Source organism: Schistocerca serialis, chromosome 3 (assembly GCF_023864345.2).
Source record: "Schistocerca serialis cubense isolate TAMUIC-IGC-003099 chromosome 3, iqSchSeri2.2, whole genome shotgun sequence".
NCBI lineage: Eukaryota > Metazoa > Arthropoda > Insecta > Orthoptera > Acrididae > Schistocerca > Schistocerca serialis.
The window spans coordinates 321,256,562-321,274,729 of NC_064640.1; the positions used below are offsets into that span (position 1 = coordinate 321,256,562).

General features: G+C 39.5%; 1 protein-coding gene across 2 annotated transcripts in view; it reads left to right on the forward strand.

The window, feature by feature from the left end:
• Window positions 1–18,168, forward strand: part of LOC126470131 (vacuolar protein sorting-associated protein 41 homolog) — a 153,736-nt gene that overhangs the window by 36,105 nt on the left and 99,463 nt on the right. For both annotated transcript variants that reach the window (XM_050097747.1, XM_050097746.1), the window contains exon 6: window positions 12,346–12,500. In XM_050097747.1, coding sequence (XP_049953704.1) covers window positions 12,346–12,500 — 155 coding nt within the window. The remainder of the gene's footprint in view (window positions 1–12,345; window positions 12,501–18,168) is intronic.

The window sequence follows — 18,168 nt, forward strand, 5'->3', positions numbered from 1 at the left end:
ATGGTACAGACTTAGAATCACCGGTACTTGAGTAGTATTCTTAGTAGTGTGTATTTGTTGCAGAAGTTTATTGTACAAGACCATAGAAGCATGTCTAACAGAGGTGATTTCTGTCACTTTAATTACTGAAAACATCTTACAGTAGTTTCATTAGAACCTGTAACAGCTAGTGAAAATTCAATCAAGCTTCTAATATGGTTTAGATAAACTCACTCATTGTGAAAAAGACTACAAATTTTCTGCCTTTTTCACTGACACTAACGTTTGATTTCATATTCTAGTCCAACAATTTACCTTCACAGGTATGTACTTACACAGCAGTACTCATGATAAAGTTCAGCATCATCAACAGTGGAGTTCAAGGCACTAGGATTTACAAAACTGTAGAATTCTTGCACATTAATCCAGCAGATGATTTTATTTAGGATGATCCATTCCATTGGCTGAAGAGCTTCCAGAAATGGTTCCACCATTCATGAATAAATTCAGTGCAGGTATCATAGAAAGCTAGGGTGGTGTCTGTAAACTTATCAAGTATCTCTAGTCCAACTCACATAACTGCTGTTTTACCACAGATGACAAAAGTCTTTAGGATTTTCTTGCTTTTAATTTGTTGAGTACATTTATTTTGTCTGAAACTTCAATTATAGTTCCATTGCTTAAGTACTGTTGGAGAAAATACTTAACTACCTTGAAAGAAACCGAAAACTGGTGAATGAGAGCGAATGTTTGAAAAAAATCATCAGGACGATAAGACACTTGTTTAGGGACAGCAATCGGTATTTTAACACTTGTAAAATGTCAATGACTCATTCAACAGCTGCTAGAAGAGATAATCATCTAATTTTACTACAATCTAAAAGTTTCTTGTATTCTTCTTCAAGGAAGTTGTAGAAAGATTTTTTTTTTCAACACATACTGCATAAATGTGGTAAGAAATCAGCTTGAAGTCCATGTGGTGGGAAGAATCTCTCATCACTGAAATAAACTGTGCTTCTGTTACCATTTATTCCACAGCAAATGGTGCAATCACATTCATGATAACTGATTTGATTTTCATCTGCAATCGCAAGAACTTGTTGCTACACAGCACTCATAACCTTGTTGTTGTGCACCCTAAAACACTAATCATCTTCTTGTTGCTGCACAGTGAGTTAATTATGTCAGTGGTACAGTCTGTGGACTTGAAATTGTGGTTGTAGATCACTGTGTTGTGTGCAAATGTGGCTTCTTGCACCAAAAGTTCCTTACTCATGTCTGAAAATGTCTACATCGATACATAGTTATCAGTTCTTGATTTTGAAGAGTTAACCTGAAGTGCAGCTTTATATTTGTTTGACTTCATACGAGTTACAATGTCAGTGCATCCTCCTTGTCCAATGCTGATTTTCACACCGCTGTATACTCAGCACTCTCACCCTGTCTTTTAATGAATGAGAATTCTTGTAGCATCTTACTGTTTAGTTTGCACTTGCATTTTTCTGTCATGAAAAGAGTTTATGAAAGTCACTGCTACAGACACTGGAAATGTTAAACTACTATACGACAGTAAGGCATATTAAAGCTAAAAAATGTGCAGTTGTACACTACATGATGGTACAGCAAAGTTTGTAAAAGAGCTGATATATTATTACTCACTTGACAAATAATACAGTTTACTTTTTTGTGTGCAAATGAAGTATAACGCCAGTGTCCCAAAACTTCAGGCAAACAAGTCATTTTATCAGGTCAGGTCATTTTATCAGTTCTAATGAACTTATGTCTGGAAATGTGTGGTTTCCATGCTAGAGACCATTTATTCAATCATACATTGTTACAGAGACTGCAGTCTAATACATGCTATACCATGCAGCCACAGTTACAGTATATATTGAAAATGGTTTCCACTTGTCGCAACGCAGGCATGTAAGTGTCGTAGCACGTTCTGTCTCGCATGTTCACATTGACCAGGCTTCATCTGAACAGTGTCGAAGACAGCATGAATGCACAGCTCCAGTGTCTCCACATCTGGAATGGGCTCTGCATATACGGTACTTTTGAGATGGCCCCATAACCAGAAATCACATGGGTTGAGATCTGGTGAATGAGCAGGCCATGCAACAGGACCCCCTCATCTGATCTATCTACCTGGGAAGACACAATTGAGATGTGTCCGGACATTAATTGCAAAGTGGGCTGAAGCACTATCATGTAGCAGCCACGTAACCCTTTGAATCATAAATGGTGCTTCTTCCAGCATGGGAGGCAAAGTCACCCACAAGAAATGCTGATAGTTCTGGCATGTTAGGTGACTTGAAAGAAAGGTTGGTTCTTTAGGTACGTCAGCCAGTTATCCTGACCCAAACATTCCAGCTGCACCAATGCTGATGACTCGCTGTCACCAACCGTGGGGGTTCTGCATACTGTCCCACAGATGACTGTTATAAAAGTTGAAGATACCACTCCATGTAAAATTGGCCTCATCTGTGAATAGGATGGCTGACACAAATCCTGGAATCATGGTTGCCTGATGAAAAAACCTGTGACAAAACTGCTCACAATATTGAGAGTCCATTGCTAGTAACCCCTGAATGTGCTGTAAGTGTTAAGGTAGTAACAATTGTCATGGAGAATGTTCCACACTGTCATCTAGCTTACCCTGTACTGGCAGGCCAAATGCCTGATACTGACACGGCGGTCGCCTTGCACAGTGTTAATCACATTTTCCTCTGAATCTAGTGTCCGGACATTTTGGGTACACCATTCATGATTTCCTGTTTCCCGAAATGAAATTGTCTCAGATGAACAGTGAAGCACTCTTGCAAACATTGTATGCTGTGGTTGTTGTTGGCAGGGATAAGTGTCCTGATACAACCTTGCTGCCCCGTGCGCATTGCCATTTGCCTTTCGATAAGTAGACACTGTATCTGCAAGCTCCCAATTTGAATAGGGAACCAGTCTGACAACGGTGTATCACATCCACTACAAGGCGAAACAGCAAGAGAAGTGACTCGGACACTACATTACCAATTACTATGGCAAGAGCGGGTGCTAGGGCATGATGTATGAGGAGCAGTACCATCCTCTATGAGGAAACCAGACATACTGTAACTGTGGCTGGATGGTACAGCTCATATTAGACCACAGTCTCTGTAACAAAGTATGATTGAATAAGTGGTGTCTAACGTGGAAACCATGCATTTCAGGACATAATTCAATTAGACCTTTTTTGTTCCATTTTCTCTTACTGATCAATCCCTAGAGTTTGTACATGGTGGAAAAAATCACCCTGTATATTACACTACCATACTAAGCTTAACATAAATTCCATTATGTTAGTGAGGTGGCAGTCTATGGCTACCTGCAGAATGTAATGTCACTAATGTTTTGGAATTAAGGTTAAGTTTAGTGTATAATATATTCCACATTATCGCCAAACATCCATCTAAGGCTAAGATAATAAAATGCATATATTATAATGTAATGCTTATTTTATGACTGATATCGACATTGTAAACGCTTAATAGCTAAATTTGAGAGCTGCTGATGCAAGTGTGTGCAACATATTCAGCCAACATGAGAATCATTTCCACACTTATGAAAAAGTTCAATCCTTCGTAAATAAGATGGTAGGAGAAATGACAGTATTTACACAGGTGTTTTTTTGTTAGTATTATTTTGTAAAATTTATGAGAAATTACTGTAACCTAGAATGGTATCATGTCAAAACAATGGTAATGTACTTAATAAATTCCAGTAGGAGTAAATTTTGTTTCAAAAACATGTTTTGTGCAGTTAATTCACAGATTTCTCACCTTGTTATTAATGAAAAGAATGCAGAAAGTTGTAGCATATCATTGTACAAATGTAGATTGTGTAAATTTTTCTGCCTGAGGAGAAGTTATTAATGGAATTACAAAAGATTCCCTCTTCAGTCCACTACAGTTTCTCATATGTGTATGTAAATAAATTGCTACTTAATGTGCAACTAACTGAATTGCAGTAGATATTCACTGATAGAACAACATTTAAATAAATTATTGATGTATTTGCCGGCCGTGGTGGCCGTGCGGTTCTAGTCCGAATCCTGCCTCGGGCATGGATGTGTGTGATGTGCTTAGGTTAGTTAGGTTTAAGTAGTTCTAAGTTCTAGGGGACTGATGACCTCAGATGTTAAGTCCCATAGTGCTCAGAGCCATTTGAACCATTGATGTATTTTCTGCAAATACTTTCTCTTAATTTACAAAAACAAGGGAGCAAGGGTGGGGGGGGGGGGGGAGGGGGTAGTGTATAATAGTATAGATTATCAGTTCTACACTTTGCACTTACACCAGCAATGATAAATTGCGAGTGCATGCTGTAAAATGGGAAAAATATTATATTCTAGAGATTGTTAAACAGTTTAGTTCACCCACTTGCATTTTATGTCATTGCAAGCTACAGAGAGAAACACGTCATCCAATTATAAATTTCAATATTTGTACATTCAGTAATGTCCTGTGGAAATATATTTTGAATAATCAGTATTCAAGAAATAATGTCATAATACTTGAAACCATATAATAAGAATAATATGCAATGTTAACCTGGCCCCGGGGGTGTAACAACTCTTTTGTGAGGGCACAATTGACAAACATTGGGCTCTGAGCCTTTGCAGCACTATTTCCCATTCCTTAATTGAAACAAAAACAAATGTCTCAACAGTATGCGGGAGGACGACGGTTCAATCCCGCGTCCAGCCATCCTGATTTAGGTTTTCCGTGATTTCCCTAAATCGCTCCAGGCAAATGCCGGGATGGTTCCTTTCAAAGGGCACGACCGACTTCCTTCCCCGTCCTACCCTAATCCGATAAGACCGATGACCTCGCTGCCTGGTCTCCTTCCCCAAAAACAACCCAACCCAACAGTATCTGTTTAGATCAGAGACACCTACACAACTAAGAAGGCTTGTCAGAGTAGTCCCACTGGAACCACATTTCTAAAATCAAACCTTGATTATTGTAACAGGATGCCAGAGACAAGTGTCACGCCTTGTCAGTGACAATTTCTGCCCAACAGAAACTGCTACTGTCAGTGAAGAGATGGTCCATCTGAACAAGTTTCTGAGTGAATATTGTGAAGGGAATTGCATGCAGTGACATTTGGAGTCACAAACCTCACTAAAGAATGTTGTTTACAGTGGCACATGATCTGCATTTCTTCAGTGGGCCAAACAACATGGAAACTGGATGGTAGCTGGCTGGAGGCATTTACTGTGATCCAGTGAGTCATGATTTTGCCTCTTTTCAAACACTGAGCTGTTTAAGCCACAGTGTATGGGGAGTGTAGTTCAGGTTGGAAGTGGTTCTGTGATGTTTGGGGGAGGTTTTTCATACTGTAACTTGGACGCACTCATCAAGGGTACCGTGAACATTGCCCAAAATGTTTACTTAAGTACTCTCAGTGACCAAGTATTGCCCTTTCCTCTATATTTTCATGACTTGTATGTTGTCAATGCTCACATCTTCAAAGTTAAAAACAGCCGTGTTCATAGTGCTGCTCACATACATTCCCTCTTCGATGAACATTCAGCAGCATATCACCTCTACTGATACAGTAAGTAACCCAATATTAATGCCATAGAAAATGTCCTGCACTATTTGGAACAGTGGAGAAAACAAAGCAGTCAAGATCCCCACAGTTTGGTAGCTCTAGAATGTCTAATCATCAATGAATGACTTCAGCTAAATGTATCATCCATGAGGAAACTTATGGACACTCTTCCTCACTGAAGTGAGGAAGATTAAAATAGGTGTCCTTAGTGAGGACAGGAAATTTTGCTTTCCATATTTTCCAGCAAACTAATAAAAAAAAACATAACACAAATGCACAGAAAATAGGATTCTTAATGTTAATATTTTTTAAATACAGGGTGTTTCAAAAATGACCGGTATATTTGAAACGGCAATAAAAACTAAATGAGCAGCGATAGAAATGCACCGTTTGTTGCAATATGCTTGGGACAACAGTACATTTTCAGGTGGACAAACTTTCGAAATTACAGTAGTTACAATTTTCAACAACAGATGGCGCTGCAAGTGATGTGAAAGATATAGAAGACAACGCAGTCTGTGGGTGCGCCATTCTGTAAGTCGTCTTTCTGCTGTAAGCGTGTGCTGTTCACAACGTGCAAGTGTGCTGTAGACAACATGCTTTATTCCTTAGAACAGAGGATTTTTCTGGTGTTGGAATTCCACCGCCTAGAACACAGTGTTGTTGCAACAAGACGAAGTTTTCAACGGAGGTTTAATGTAACCAAAGGACCGAAAAGCGATACAATAAAGGATCTGTTTGAAAAATTTCAACGGACTGGGAACGTGACGGATGAACGTGCTGGAAAGGTAGGGTGACCGCGTACGGCAACCACAGAGGGCAACGCGCAGCTAGTGCAGCAGGTGATCCAACAGCGGCCTCGGGTTTCCATTCGCCGTGTTGCAGCTGCGGTCCAAATGACGCCAACGTCCACGTATCGTCTCATGCGCCAGAGTTTACACCTCTATCCATACAAAATTCAAACGCGGCAACCCCTCAGCGCCGCTACCATTGCTGCACGAGAGACATTCGCTAACGATATAGTGCACAGGATTGATGACGGCGATATGCATGTGGGCAGCATTTGGTTTACTGATGAAGCTTATTTTTACCTGGACGGCTTCGTCAATAAACAGAACTGGCGCATATGGGGAACCGAAAAGCCCCATGTTGCAGTCCCATCGTCCCTGCATCCTCAAAAAGTACTGGTCTGGGCCGCCATTTCTTCCAAAGGAATCATTGGCCCATTTTTCAGATCCGAAACGATTACTGCATCACGCTATCTGGACATTCTTCGTGAATTTGTGGCGGTACAAACTGCCTTAGACGACACTGCGAACGCCTCGTGGTTTATGCAAGATGGTGCCCGGCCACATCGCACGGCCGACGTCTTTAATTTCCTGAATGAATATTTCGATGATCGTGTGATTGCTTTGGGCTATCCGAAACATACAGAAGGCGGCGTGGATTGGCCTCCCTATTCGCCAGACATGAACCCCTGTGACTTCTTTCTGTGGGGACACTTGAAAGACCAGGTGTACCGCCAGAATCCAGAAACAATTGAACAGCTGAAGCAGTACATCTCATCTGCATGTGAAGCCATTCCGCCAGACACGTTGTCAAATGTTTTGGGTAATTTCATTCAGAGACTACGCCATATTATTGCTACGCATGGTGGATATGTGGAAAATATCGTACTATAGAGTTTCCCAGACCGCAGCGCCATCTGTTGTTGAAAATTGTAACTACTGTAATTTCGAAAGTTTGTCTGCCTGAAAATGTACTGTTGTCCCAAGCATATTGCAACAAACGGTGTATTTCTATTGCTGCTCATTTAGTTTTTATTGCCGTTTCAAATATATCGGTCATTTTTGAAACACCCTGTATATGATTTACAATATAGGTTTTTGCTGATGCTACCAGACAATTTCATAAATGAAAGAAAATAATAATCACACACATTTATGACAAGTAATAATTTGCTCCTGCCAGTAAATAAATCTTTGCTGTACATTTTATTATAAGCTTCAAAAGAATTTTTTTGCAATACACAAATACAGTCCACATTTGATGCACATGTCTCTTACCTTGGAATTGCAGCCAGGTTTCCTGCGTTTTGAGGCATTCCTGGTCTCAACAAATTATGGTAGTTGGCCAACATTGTAAAACCTAACTTCTGAAATTGGTTGTAACACAGCTTTCCTTGGCTTTTTATTCACATTTTCTACATAATCTCCAGCTTCAGTGTCAGAGGAATTCACTATACAAGGGTGTCCTCCTTTCCTATCTTCTGGCACATCTTAACATCATTGTTGTTTTTACCAGTCAGTCTCATCAAGCTCAGCATGACAATCTTGTCTAAAACAAGAATTCAACATTTTCCCAATCAGATAAGTTTGCATTGCTGTCATTAAGATGAGCTTCTAATTGCACATCAGGTAATATTTCTTGCATTGATATAGAGTGTAGAAATAACAGTTATTTCAGTATTCCATTATTGAACACCAAATAGAAATTAGCAGGTATGCATTATGACTTAAGGTCCACATATGAGGACATTCAGAAAATGGGTTATTTTACAGTAACAAACAAAATTCAAATCTGAACTAATTCTCATGCTCTAGAATAGGTTTGTGTTGTCCTCATCATTTCATCATTGTTCATGGAAGTGGCGAGATTGGACTGAGCAAAGGTTGGGAATTTGTACGGGCACTGATAACCGCGCAGTTGAGTGCCCCACAAACCAAACATCATCATCATCATCATCATCATCATCATCATCTAGAATAGGTAGCAAATGTTAGGTAAGAAACACAGACTCTCATTTGTCTAATATTTAGGCATAATAATTATTTTCATACCTTTTCAAATTGTAGAAGTAACCATTTTGTGCATACAACCATCAGTAAACTAACAGATGAATCATTGCTTGGAAGGTGCTCTGTGGTTATAAAACTAAGATCTAGAAGGTCCACACTCGTGGACCATTGGTCTATAAGCAAAAGAATATGTCTACTTACGGTGGGAAAAAATAATGAATGAAGGTCCACATGTGTTGAGCGAGGGAACAAGGAAGTTCAACATAAATGTTAAGATGGGTTGTGTAAGGACAAGGCTGTACTAGATTGGTAATAGATGTACTAGTGCAGCCATGAAAATGGAAATGTGAAAGTTAAATTTAAAAATACAGGTTGCAGGACTCTAATAGTACAAAGAGGTAGTGAGTAATTGGTAAAGGAAACAATTAAGTTGGAAATTTTAGGAAGAAAAAGAGCAGGGAGGGCCGTCATGCTGAAAAGCAGCACAAGTGACACCAATATTCAAGAAAGGAAATAGGAGTAACCCATTGAATTACAGACCCATATCACTGTCTTCAATTTGCAGTAGGATTTTGGAGCATGTACTGTACTTGAACATTATGAATCATCTTGAAGAAAATGACTTATTGATACATAACCAACATGGATTCAGAAAATATCATTCTTGTGCAACACAGCTAGCTCTTTATTCCCCTGAAGTAATGAGTGCTGTCGCCAAGGGATCTCAGATTGATTCCATATTGCTAGATTTCCAGAAGGCTTTTGATACCATTCCTCATAAGCGACTATTAATCAAATTGTGTGCACATGGAATATCGTCTCAGTTGTGTGACTGGATTCGTGATTTCTTCTCAGAAAGGTCACAGTTCGTAGTGATAAATGGTAAATCATCGAGTAGAACAGAAGTGATATCTGGTGTCCTGCAAGGTAGTGTCATAGGCCCTCTGCTCTTCCTGATTTACATTAATGATCTAGGTGATAATCTGAGCAGCCCCCTTAGATTGTTTGCAGATGATACTCTAATTTACCAACTAATAAAATCATCAGACAGTCAATTCCAGTTAAAAAATGATCTAGAGAGAATTTCTGTATGGTGCAAAAAGTGGCAATTGGCACTAAACAAAGAAAAGTGCGAGGTCATCCACTTGGGTACTAAAAGAAATCCGATAAATTTTGGGTATATGATAAATCGTACAAATCTAAGGGCTGTCAATTTGACTAAATATGTAGTAGGAATTACAATTATGGGCAACTTAAATTGGAAAGACTACATAGATAATATTGTGGGGAAGGTGAAACAAAGACTGCGCTTTGTTGGCAGAACACTTAGAAGATGCGACAAACCCACTAAAGAGACAGCCTGTATTACACTTGTCCATCCTCTGCTGGAATATTGCTGTGCGGTGTGGGATCCTTACCAGATGAGATTGATGGAGGACATCGAAAAAGTGTAAAGAAGGGCAGCTCATTTCGTGTTATCATGCAATAGGGGTGATAGTGTCACTGGTATGATACGCGAGTTGCAGTGGCAGTCACTGAAACAAAGGCGGTTTTCTTTGCGGCGAGATCTATTTACGAAATTTCAATCACCAACTTTCTCTTCCGAATGCAAAAATGTTTTGTTGACACCCACGTATGTAGGGAGAAATGATCATCACAATAAAATAAGAAAAATCAGAGCTCGAACAGAAAGATTTAGGTGTTCCTTTTTCCCAACATGCCATTGGAGAGTGGAATGGTAGAGAAATGGTATGAAAATGGTTCAGTGAACCCCCTGCCAGGCCCTTAAGTGTGAATTGCAGAGTAACCATGTAGATGTAGATGAAGAGATTCAAGGAAAAATTGCAGGATGATATTGAACACAGTAGACGGGTCAACAAGGCTGGTGACAGCAACATGTCAGAAATGCACAGTCTGTATGCAAGAATTGGTTAAACATTATTATTATTATTATTATTATTATTATTATTATTATCTTTCCTTTCTCAGACCTTAGGTCTGGTTCGGAATGAAAGTGACGTGGACCTTGATCAAGCGTCACTTCCTTTTAACTGTACGGTATATGCTACATTGCGTTTAGGAACTTTCGGGTAATTGAACATGTATTAATAATTACGGATTTCTGAAGTTGTATATAGAAGTTTGGATGTAGCTGTATTGCATTGATGTACTGGTGGATATTGCGTGGTATGACTCCTGTAGTTGAAAGTATAATTGGTATAATGTCAACTTTATCCTGATGCCACATGTCCTTGACTTCCTCAGCCAGTTGGATGTATTTTTCAATTTTTTCTCCTGTTTTCTTCTGTATATTTGCTGTATTGGGTATGGATATTTCAATTAGTTGTGTTAATTTCTTCTTTTTATTGGTGAGTATGATGTCAGGTTTGTTATGTGGCGTTGTTTTATCTGTTATAATGGTTCTGTTCCAGTATAATTTGTATTCATCATTCTCCAGTACATTTTGTGGTGTATACTTGTATGTAGGAATGTGTTGTTTTAAAAGTTTATGTTGTAAGGCAAGCTGTTGATGTATTATTTTTGCGACGTTGTCATGTCTTCTGGGGTATTCTGTATTTGCTAGTATTGTACATCCGCTTGTGATGTGATCTACTGTTTCTATTTGTTGTTTGCAAAGTCTGCATTTATCTGTTGTGGTATTGGGATCTTTAATAATATGCTTGCTGTAATATCTGGTGTTTATTGTTTGATCCTGTATTGCAATCATGAATCCTTCTGTCTCACTGTATATATTGCCTCTTCTTAGCCATGTGTTGGATGCGTCTTGATCGATGTGTGGCTGTGTTAGATGATACGGGTGCTTGCCATGTAGTGTTTTCTTTTTCCAATTTACTTTCTTTGTATCTGTTGATGTTATGTGATCTAAAGGGTTGTAGAGGTGGTTATGAAATTGTAGTGGTGTAGCCGATGTATTTATGTGGGTGATTGCTTTGTGTATTTTGCTAGTTTCTGCTCGTTCTAGAAAGAATTTTCTTAAATTGTCTACCTGTCCATAATGTAGGTTTTTTTATGTCAATAAATCCCCTTCCTCCTTCCTTTCTGCTTAATGTGAATCTTTCTGTTGCTGAATGTATGTGATGTATTCTATATTTGTGGCATTGTGATCGTGTAAGTGTATTGAGTGCTTCTAGGTCTGTGTTACTCCATTTCACTACTCCAAATGAGTAGGTCAATATTGGTATAGCATAGGTATTTATAGCTTTTGTCTTGTTTCTTGCTGTCAATTCTGTTTTCAGTATTTTTGTTAGTCTTTGTCTATATTTTTCTTTTAGCTCTTCCTTAATATTTCTATCATCTATTCCTATTTTTTGTCTGTATCCTTTATTATTATTATTATTATTATTATTATTATTATTATTTTGAAAATTGTTGTTATCATCAATGTTATCACCACCACCACCAATTCATCTTCTTAATGACTCTCACATACCCTCTTTCTTCCCAGTTTATATTTATTCCATCCTCCCCAGCATACAATTTTCCTACATGCCATCATCATTTCTAGCTTGCTTTCCATCACATCACTGGGTCATGTGAGGGGCTGCAACTGATATGCAACAGCTATTGAAATGTGTCTGCTTTTCCATTAGTTAGTCTCTCAAGTTTTTCATAAGTGGTGACTTTCATAATATGTGAATGTTAAATGTGTGTTTCCAGTTTTTCTTACCTGTTAGTGCCGGCCGCAGTGGCCTAGCAGTTCTAGGCGCTTCAGTCTGGAACCGCGTGACTGCTACGGTCGCAGGTTTGAATCCTGCCTAAGGCATGGATGTGTGTGATGTCCTTGGGTTAGTTAGGTTTAAGTAGTTCTAAGTTCTAGGGGACTGATGACCTCAGATGTTAAGTCCCATAGTGCTTAGAGCCATTTGAACCATTACCTGTTAGTGGGTTATAGTTAACTGAAAACTTTTATTTGTAATTAAAAACAAAATATTAAAATATTAATTTGTTTCTGTAGAGCACTGCCAGAATGTTATCGCTGTAATCTGTGTTGGAAGACTGCAACTACACTTCTGGTTGGATGGGTTGACACAGTGCGTGTATGTATCATCAGGAAAAGAACTCCTATAGAAATGGTTGCAGGAGACTTTCCAGAATTTGTTGTTGAACCAGGTGACATGTTCTTTAATATTGTAAATATATAATAATTTCTTGTGGTTTTTACTTACTATTTACATATTTTGTAAGTCGTATTTCACATTTCCCTCATTGACGTATATCATGCCATAAGCAGTATACCATTGTGTCAGCCACCGGATCATATATTTTCTGTATCCCACAATATCTCCTGAAGGCAACTGTTCCACATCATCAGGTGGTGGCTGTTGAATTTGTAAGCTAGCTCTTTCATAGAGAAATTGTTGTTTCCCACTATCTTATTGATAAGTGAAGTCATCTGTAACTGAATTTATGTCAACATTCCAGACATTTTTACTTTAAGGTGTTTGTATAACATAATTGACTCAGTTGTAAACCATTAATCAAGTTCCCAACAACCACCATGTGTTTACATTTTTGAACTACACCACTTTTGGTTTCTGTACTGTAAGTTGTAGTTTCTAACCTTTGCAACAGGTTGATATATAAACATATTTTCTTAGTGGGCATCTGAGCAATACTGAAAATTTCTTGAAAGTGTGGAAACACTTAATCATTTTAGTTACAACTTTTTATGATTCTCAGATTGTGATCCTTGAACAATACAAGATGGGTTTTGAATATTAAGTATTATGAGAAAGTACCTATGTTACCATGAAGAGGTAAGTTTCAACCAGATAGGGTACATGTATTTGATCTTTACTGTGATCTAAGAGTTTCCTAAAGGTAGAGTGGTGAAGAATAATAGTTCTGCCTTTTCTTGTAGGCAACTGTAACATGTGCTGTCTTATAATCACCGGAAACGTTCTCTGCTCGAGGGATTGACACTGAATTATTATTAACAATGATGTTAATTCACTTAAAAAGTTCTGGGTATAGTACCTTTTTGGTACTACAGTTAAAATGCTTCATCAGTGTTCCATCAAATGTAATCATAAGCTGTGAGATCAGTAAATAACATATTTTAAAGTAGTGTGTGTAATTTAAGATGTATTCACAATTAATATGCAGCTGATATCTCAATCCTCCCTCATGCTCTTTGTCTAGCTCTTAAAAAAATGTAGCAATAGAAATCTGTAAATTTGAATTATCTGGAAAGTATACTATCATGTTTCTTGAAGAAGTTGCAAATTTCCAAGCTATGTTATTGTATTATAAGAATACAGCATGCATCTAAAATTATATATTATTCTTAGAAGGCCCGTGTTTTGAATGAATGAAGGGCAATTCTGTGTCATAAGGAAAGCTACAGAAGCATGTTAAACACAAGCACCAAGTGGTATTTTCAAGGTACTGAAGAACTAAATGTTAGTTGCTGTCCATTATAGTCAGAGACTCAGTGTGGTCTAGACACAACTGACATAAAATTCTGTAATTCTAGAAAGTTGAAAAATACAACATCAGGATGACTGAGAAACATCTAAAAGAATGCCACAAAAACAACATAATGCTCATTTCTGTGAACTGATGAACTGTGCCTCCTACCAAATTTCATTCGTTTTATGTAAAACTTCTTTTATCTCGCCACAATTTTTTTAGCAATAAGTTGCAGAGTACATTCATATTGCAGACCCTATTCTGCCATATTAGACAAATGAGTTGTTACTTGCTTTTGACATTCTCCTTGGTGAATAGCAATACAGTGAATACAAATTAGAGAGGGAATATTCCTTCTGGTTAGCATTCACTAATGTGTTCCATTCACATTCAGGTAGTTACTATCTTCTTTACACAGCCAGTTTGAATTGCCTTCCCTAAATCTAAAGCACATGATCAGGATGGGTATTTGTGTTCACAATACACGTTAATGTTTTATGCTTGTGGGTTTTGTTCTATCAATGTGTAACAGGTATATAGAACTCTGTTGGCAAACATCTGGATCCTCATAAAGTAGTTTTGCTGAGAGATCTGGTATAAAAAACCCATGACTTCCAGTGACCTGTCACTGAGAAGTTGCATTTCATTCATTATTTAACTGCATCTTCGTTTGTATCTGTTTATATGAAGTGTGAATTAATGTTTGCAACAAAACGTTTCCACCGATTCATGAAACTTGTGTATGCAGATTGAGTTCTATCTTCCTTTCTCCCCTCCCCCCTTTTCTCTGTAAGCAGTCATACAGATTGTTTATTTGCAGTTCATGAATGATTCTCCAGAATGAAGTGGAAGACAAGCATAGTAAACTTATAAGAAGTCATTCATGTAAGGATGGCAATTTCCTGCTAGTACATTTACAGCTTTACTTGTGCACATACTCCAGAACGATGAAGTTTCAAATGTATTTGATGACTGTTCTGCCTCCTGTAGATCTGTTTGCAAACTATATCTTATGTGATCAGTGACTGAGCCTTTATAATTCACGGAATCTTTACACATTGGTGCCAGTGGACTGTTAAGGCACAGCTTACAAGGAATGAAGGTACTGAGACAAATAAAAACCCACGTGCATTAGTGTGTCAGAAAGTAGGAAAGAAGAGATAAACATGGGAACACCAGTTCGTAAGATAAACTGTCCTCATTAACACTCTGTTTATGTAACTATCCACAGGTCAATACTGCAATTTGTTTATACTGTGAGTAGTTAACATTTTTCATATTGTTTTTTGTATTCCATTGATTGTTCACTATTCATCAGTATTCTGTGGGCAGTCATACATGATCCTCTGTGACCAAAAAAAATTAGCTTCAACAGTCAATTTTTGCAATGCCCCATTGCTTTTTGCACCTTTCTACACAGCACTTAATAATTTGCACTGTATCCCTAAATGTCGCCCCCCCCCCCCTCCCCCGGGGGGGCTCGCATCTCTTTTTGTGGGTATCTGCTTGGCCACCATGAGAGGCCATGGTCCTTGCAGCACTGCTTTACTTCTTATATTGCATGTCTATGCTACTACTACTATTCTTTTTTCCCCTGTCTTTCCATTAGATGATCTTCTTGGTGCCGACCGTTCTTGGATTTAGTTTTTGTAGAATTTTACAACTTTTCATTCTTCATTATATGGTCCCCATTGCTGGGATTGACCTGCTGTTTCATTTACAAATTTTACAGAAGCGCAGATCTTTGCATCCTTCCTTTCTTTCAAAGATATTATGCCGAAAATCCAGTACGGTAGCTATTCTGTTGTGGGGGGGTCATGCATGGCGGTAGCCGCTTGAGCGTGCAAGGATTGCACTGTTGGTGCCTGAGCTGGAAACTCCCCCTACATGCCAAGGCATATGTACCTATCCTGGCTGGGGCACGGGGACTCCGGGCAATGATTTATTGGCTACGGCTGGTTGGCACTCATGGAGAGAGCCCTCATTGAGAGTGAGTGGCACCCTTGCAGAAGACAGTCACATGAAGCGAATTCAGCTGTCTTCTGCTGGTGGTCACATGGCCTCAGCAGTCTATTCTAATGGTACAACACAGAGAGAGATACCCCCAAAATGTATGCTTCCCTGGCTACATTGTGGGAGGAACATAAGGCTCAGGGACAAGGGAAAAAATACTCCCCCCAAAACTTAGTTTGTTCTAGGACCAATAGGAATCATTTTTTACTACAAAGTCACTGTTCTTTGTTGAATACCTTGAGGGCAGGTTTGGGGAATTAACAGTGATTTCAAAAAATGGAAAGTGACTCTATTCTGATTAAAACACCCCTCCTTGCTCAGTCATGGGTGCTGCTTACCTGTGGCAAGCTGGGTGACATTCCTGTAACAATAACTCACCATAACAGTCTCAGTGTGGCACAAGGTATCATCTTACACCATGATCTTTTACAGACCTGTGATAGTTGCATGCCAATTCGGAGTGATGGAGTGTGCATTTTGTCTGTCTTGTCCAGTGGGGACCAAAGAACAATGGAGCCTTCATCTTTGCCTTTGAAAGTGGCTTCTTGCTGAAAAGGTCAGTGTGATGGTGTATTGATGCAGTGTGAAGCCATGTGTTCCTCCTCCCATAAACTGCAGGAAGAACCATTGTCCCTGTTCACCAGACTGCACAGGCTTCCAAAGAAAATAAAATGAAAGAATAAAAGACTCATGACCGACTACATATTAAGTGGCCAAGAAGGAGTATGATCGTTTGCATCCTTTATGTACATGATGACAGTTGATATGGCTACGATGACATTGTCCTCTCCAGCAACAGTACCCTCGTTCTTCATGCCTTCTGTGACAGTTTGTCGGGGCTGCTTGACTACACGTGTTTCCCCAGGGGTTGGGCAGCAGCCTCCAACTGCTTCCCCCATACCCACTTTGGGTGCATTGACTCTCCACTGACCGGGGATATTGATTCCCAACTCCCACTGGAAAAGCAACACCCTCTTCTAGCGTTTCCCACCAGTAAATGGTCCACAAGGATGCTCCTCTCCCAGGATTCTGCTAATCTGCACCTGATTCCAGCCATTGGCTGAAGGAGTCACAAGTTGCAGATCATAGAGTTTTGCATTTCTGCTCTCTTCCTGAAACTAGGGCAGAAAACCCTTGTGGACATTGAAATTATCCAGGGAGAAGAGGGACAAAAATAAGACCTCCAATACAAAGGAGGTTCCAGTGGTCCCCATGCTACCAGACCCCATGTGTTTCGATGACTCTGTACGTGAGGCGGAGTTCCTGGTGGTCCCTGTGGCACCTGATTCTCCACATAAATGTCTCAGGAAACGATGTGTATTGATGCCATGTCCTCACAACCAATGGAAGCAGGTTACCCTGAGGCATGACCTGTCCCTGTAGTCTCTTCATGCCTCCATGGTATACTGGCAGCGAGGTCCTCTAGTGGATCTGTAGTGGTTTATTCCATCATCTAGCTTAGCTACAATATCTCTTATGCATTTCCTCTACTTTCTGCGTTGTTCTATAGGAAACTGGGTTCACAGCATTGCAAACCCCTGCCTCCTGTGACTGTAGGTTTTATTTTAAGAATATAACTGACTACGACAGAGCGTTGGGTGGAGTTCACCTCCTGTAATGTGTATCTCCCTCCTGATGGTGAAATATCTGAGGCCGCATTGTCCACATTCATTTCTAGCTTATCCCAAATTTCCTTATTCTGGATGACTTCAATGCCCACAACTTACTGTGAGGTGGAACTATGATCACTGCCCACAGTAAAGCTGTCGAAAACTTGCTCACAGAGCTCGATCTTTGCCTCTGGAATACTGGAGTTCCCACACAGTTCGGTGTGGCATATAGGTCTTATTCAGCCATTGATCTTTCCATTTGCAGCCCAGGTCTTCTCCCCTCCTTCCACTGGGGAGTCCATGATAGAGTGTCAGTGATCATTTTCTGATCGTCTGGACTCTCCCGCAACATCTCTTTGGGCATCCACCCAAACTGGCTCTCAACACAGCTGACTGAGATGCCTTCACCTGTGTCATCTCCCTTAGCACTCTGCCATATGGAGGTATTAATGCAGCTCTCAGGACCTTAAATGCAACCATCCTATTGACAACTGTCTTAGTGATCCCCTATCCCTCAGGACCTCCCCATTGGAAGACAGTACCTTGATGGACCCCCAAAATCACTGTGGCCGGGGATGGCAGATGTGCTTTCCAATGCCATAAGTGACATCCATTGATGGAGCACCTTACTGCCTCTAAACGCGTACATGCCTGGACCCACCACCTCATAAACTGACAGAAACTAGAATGCTGGGAATGGTTTGTTGCTATCATTGGACTGTGTATCTCTCCCTCAAATGTTT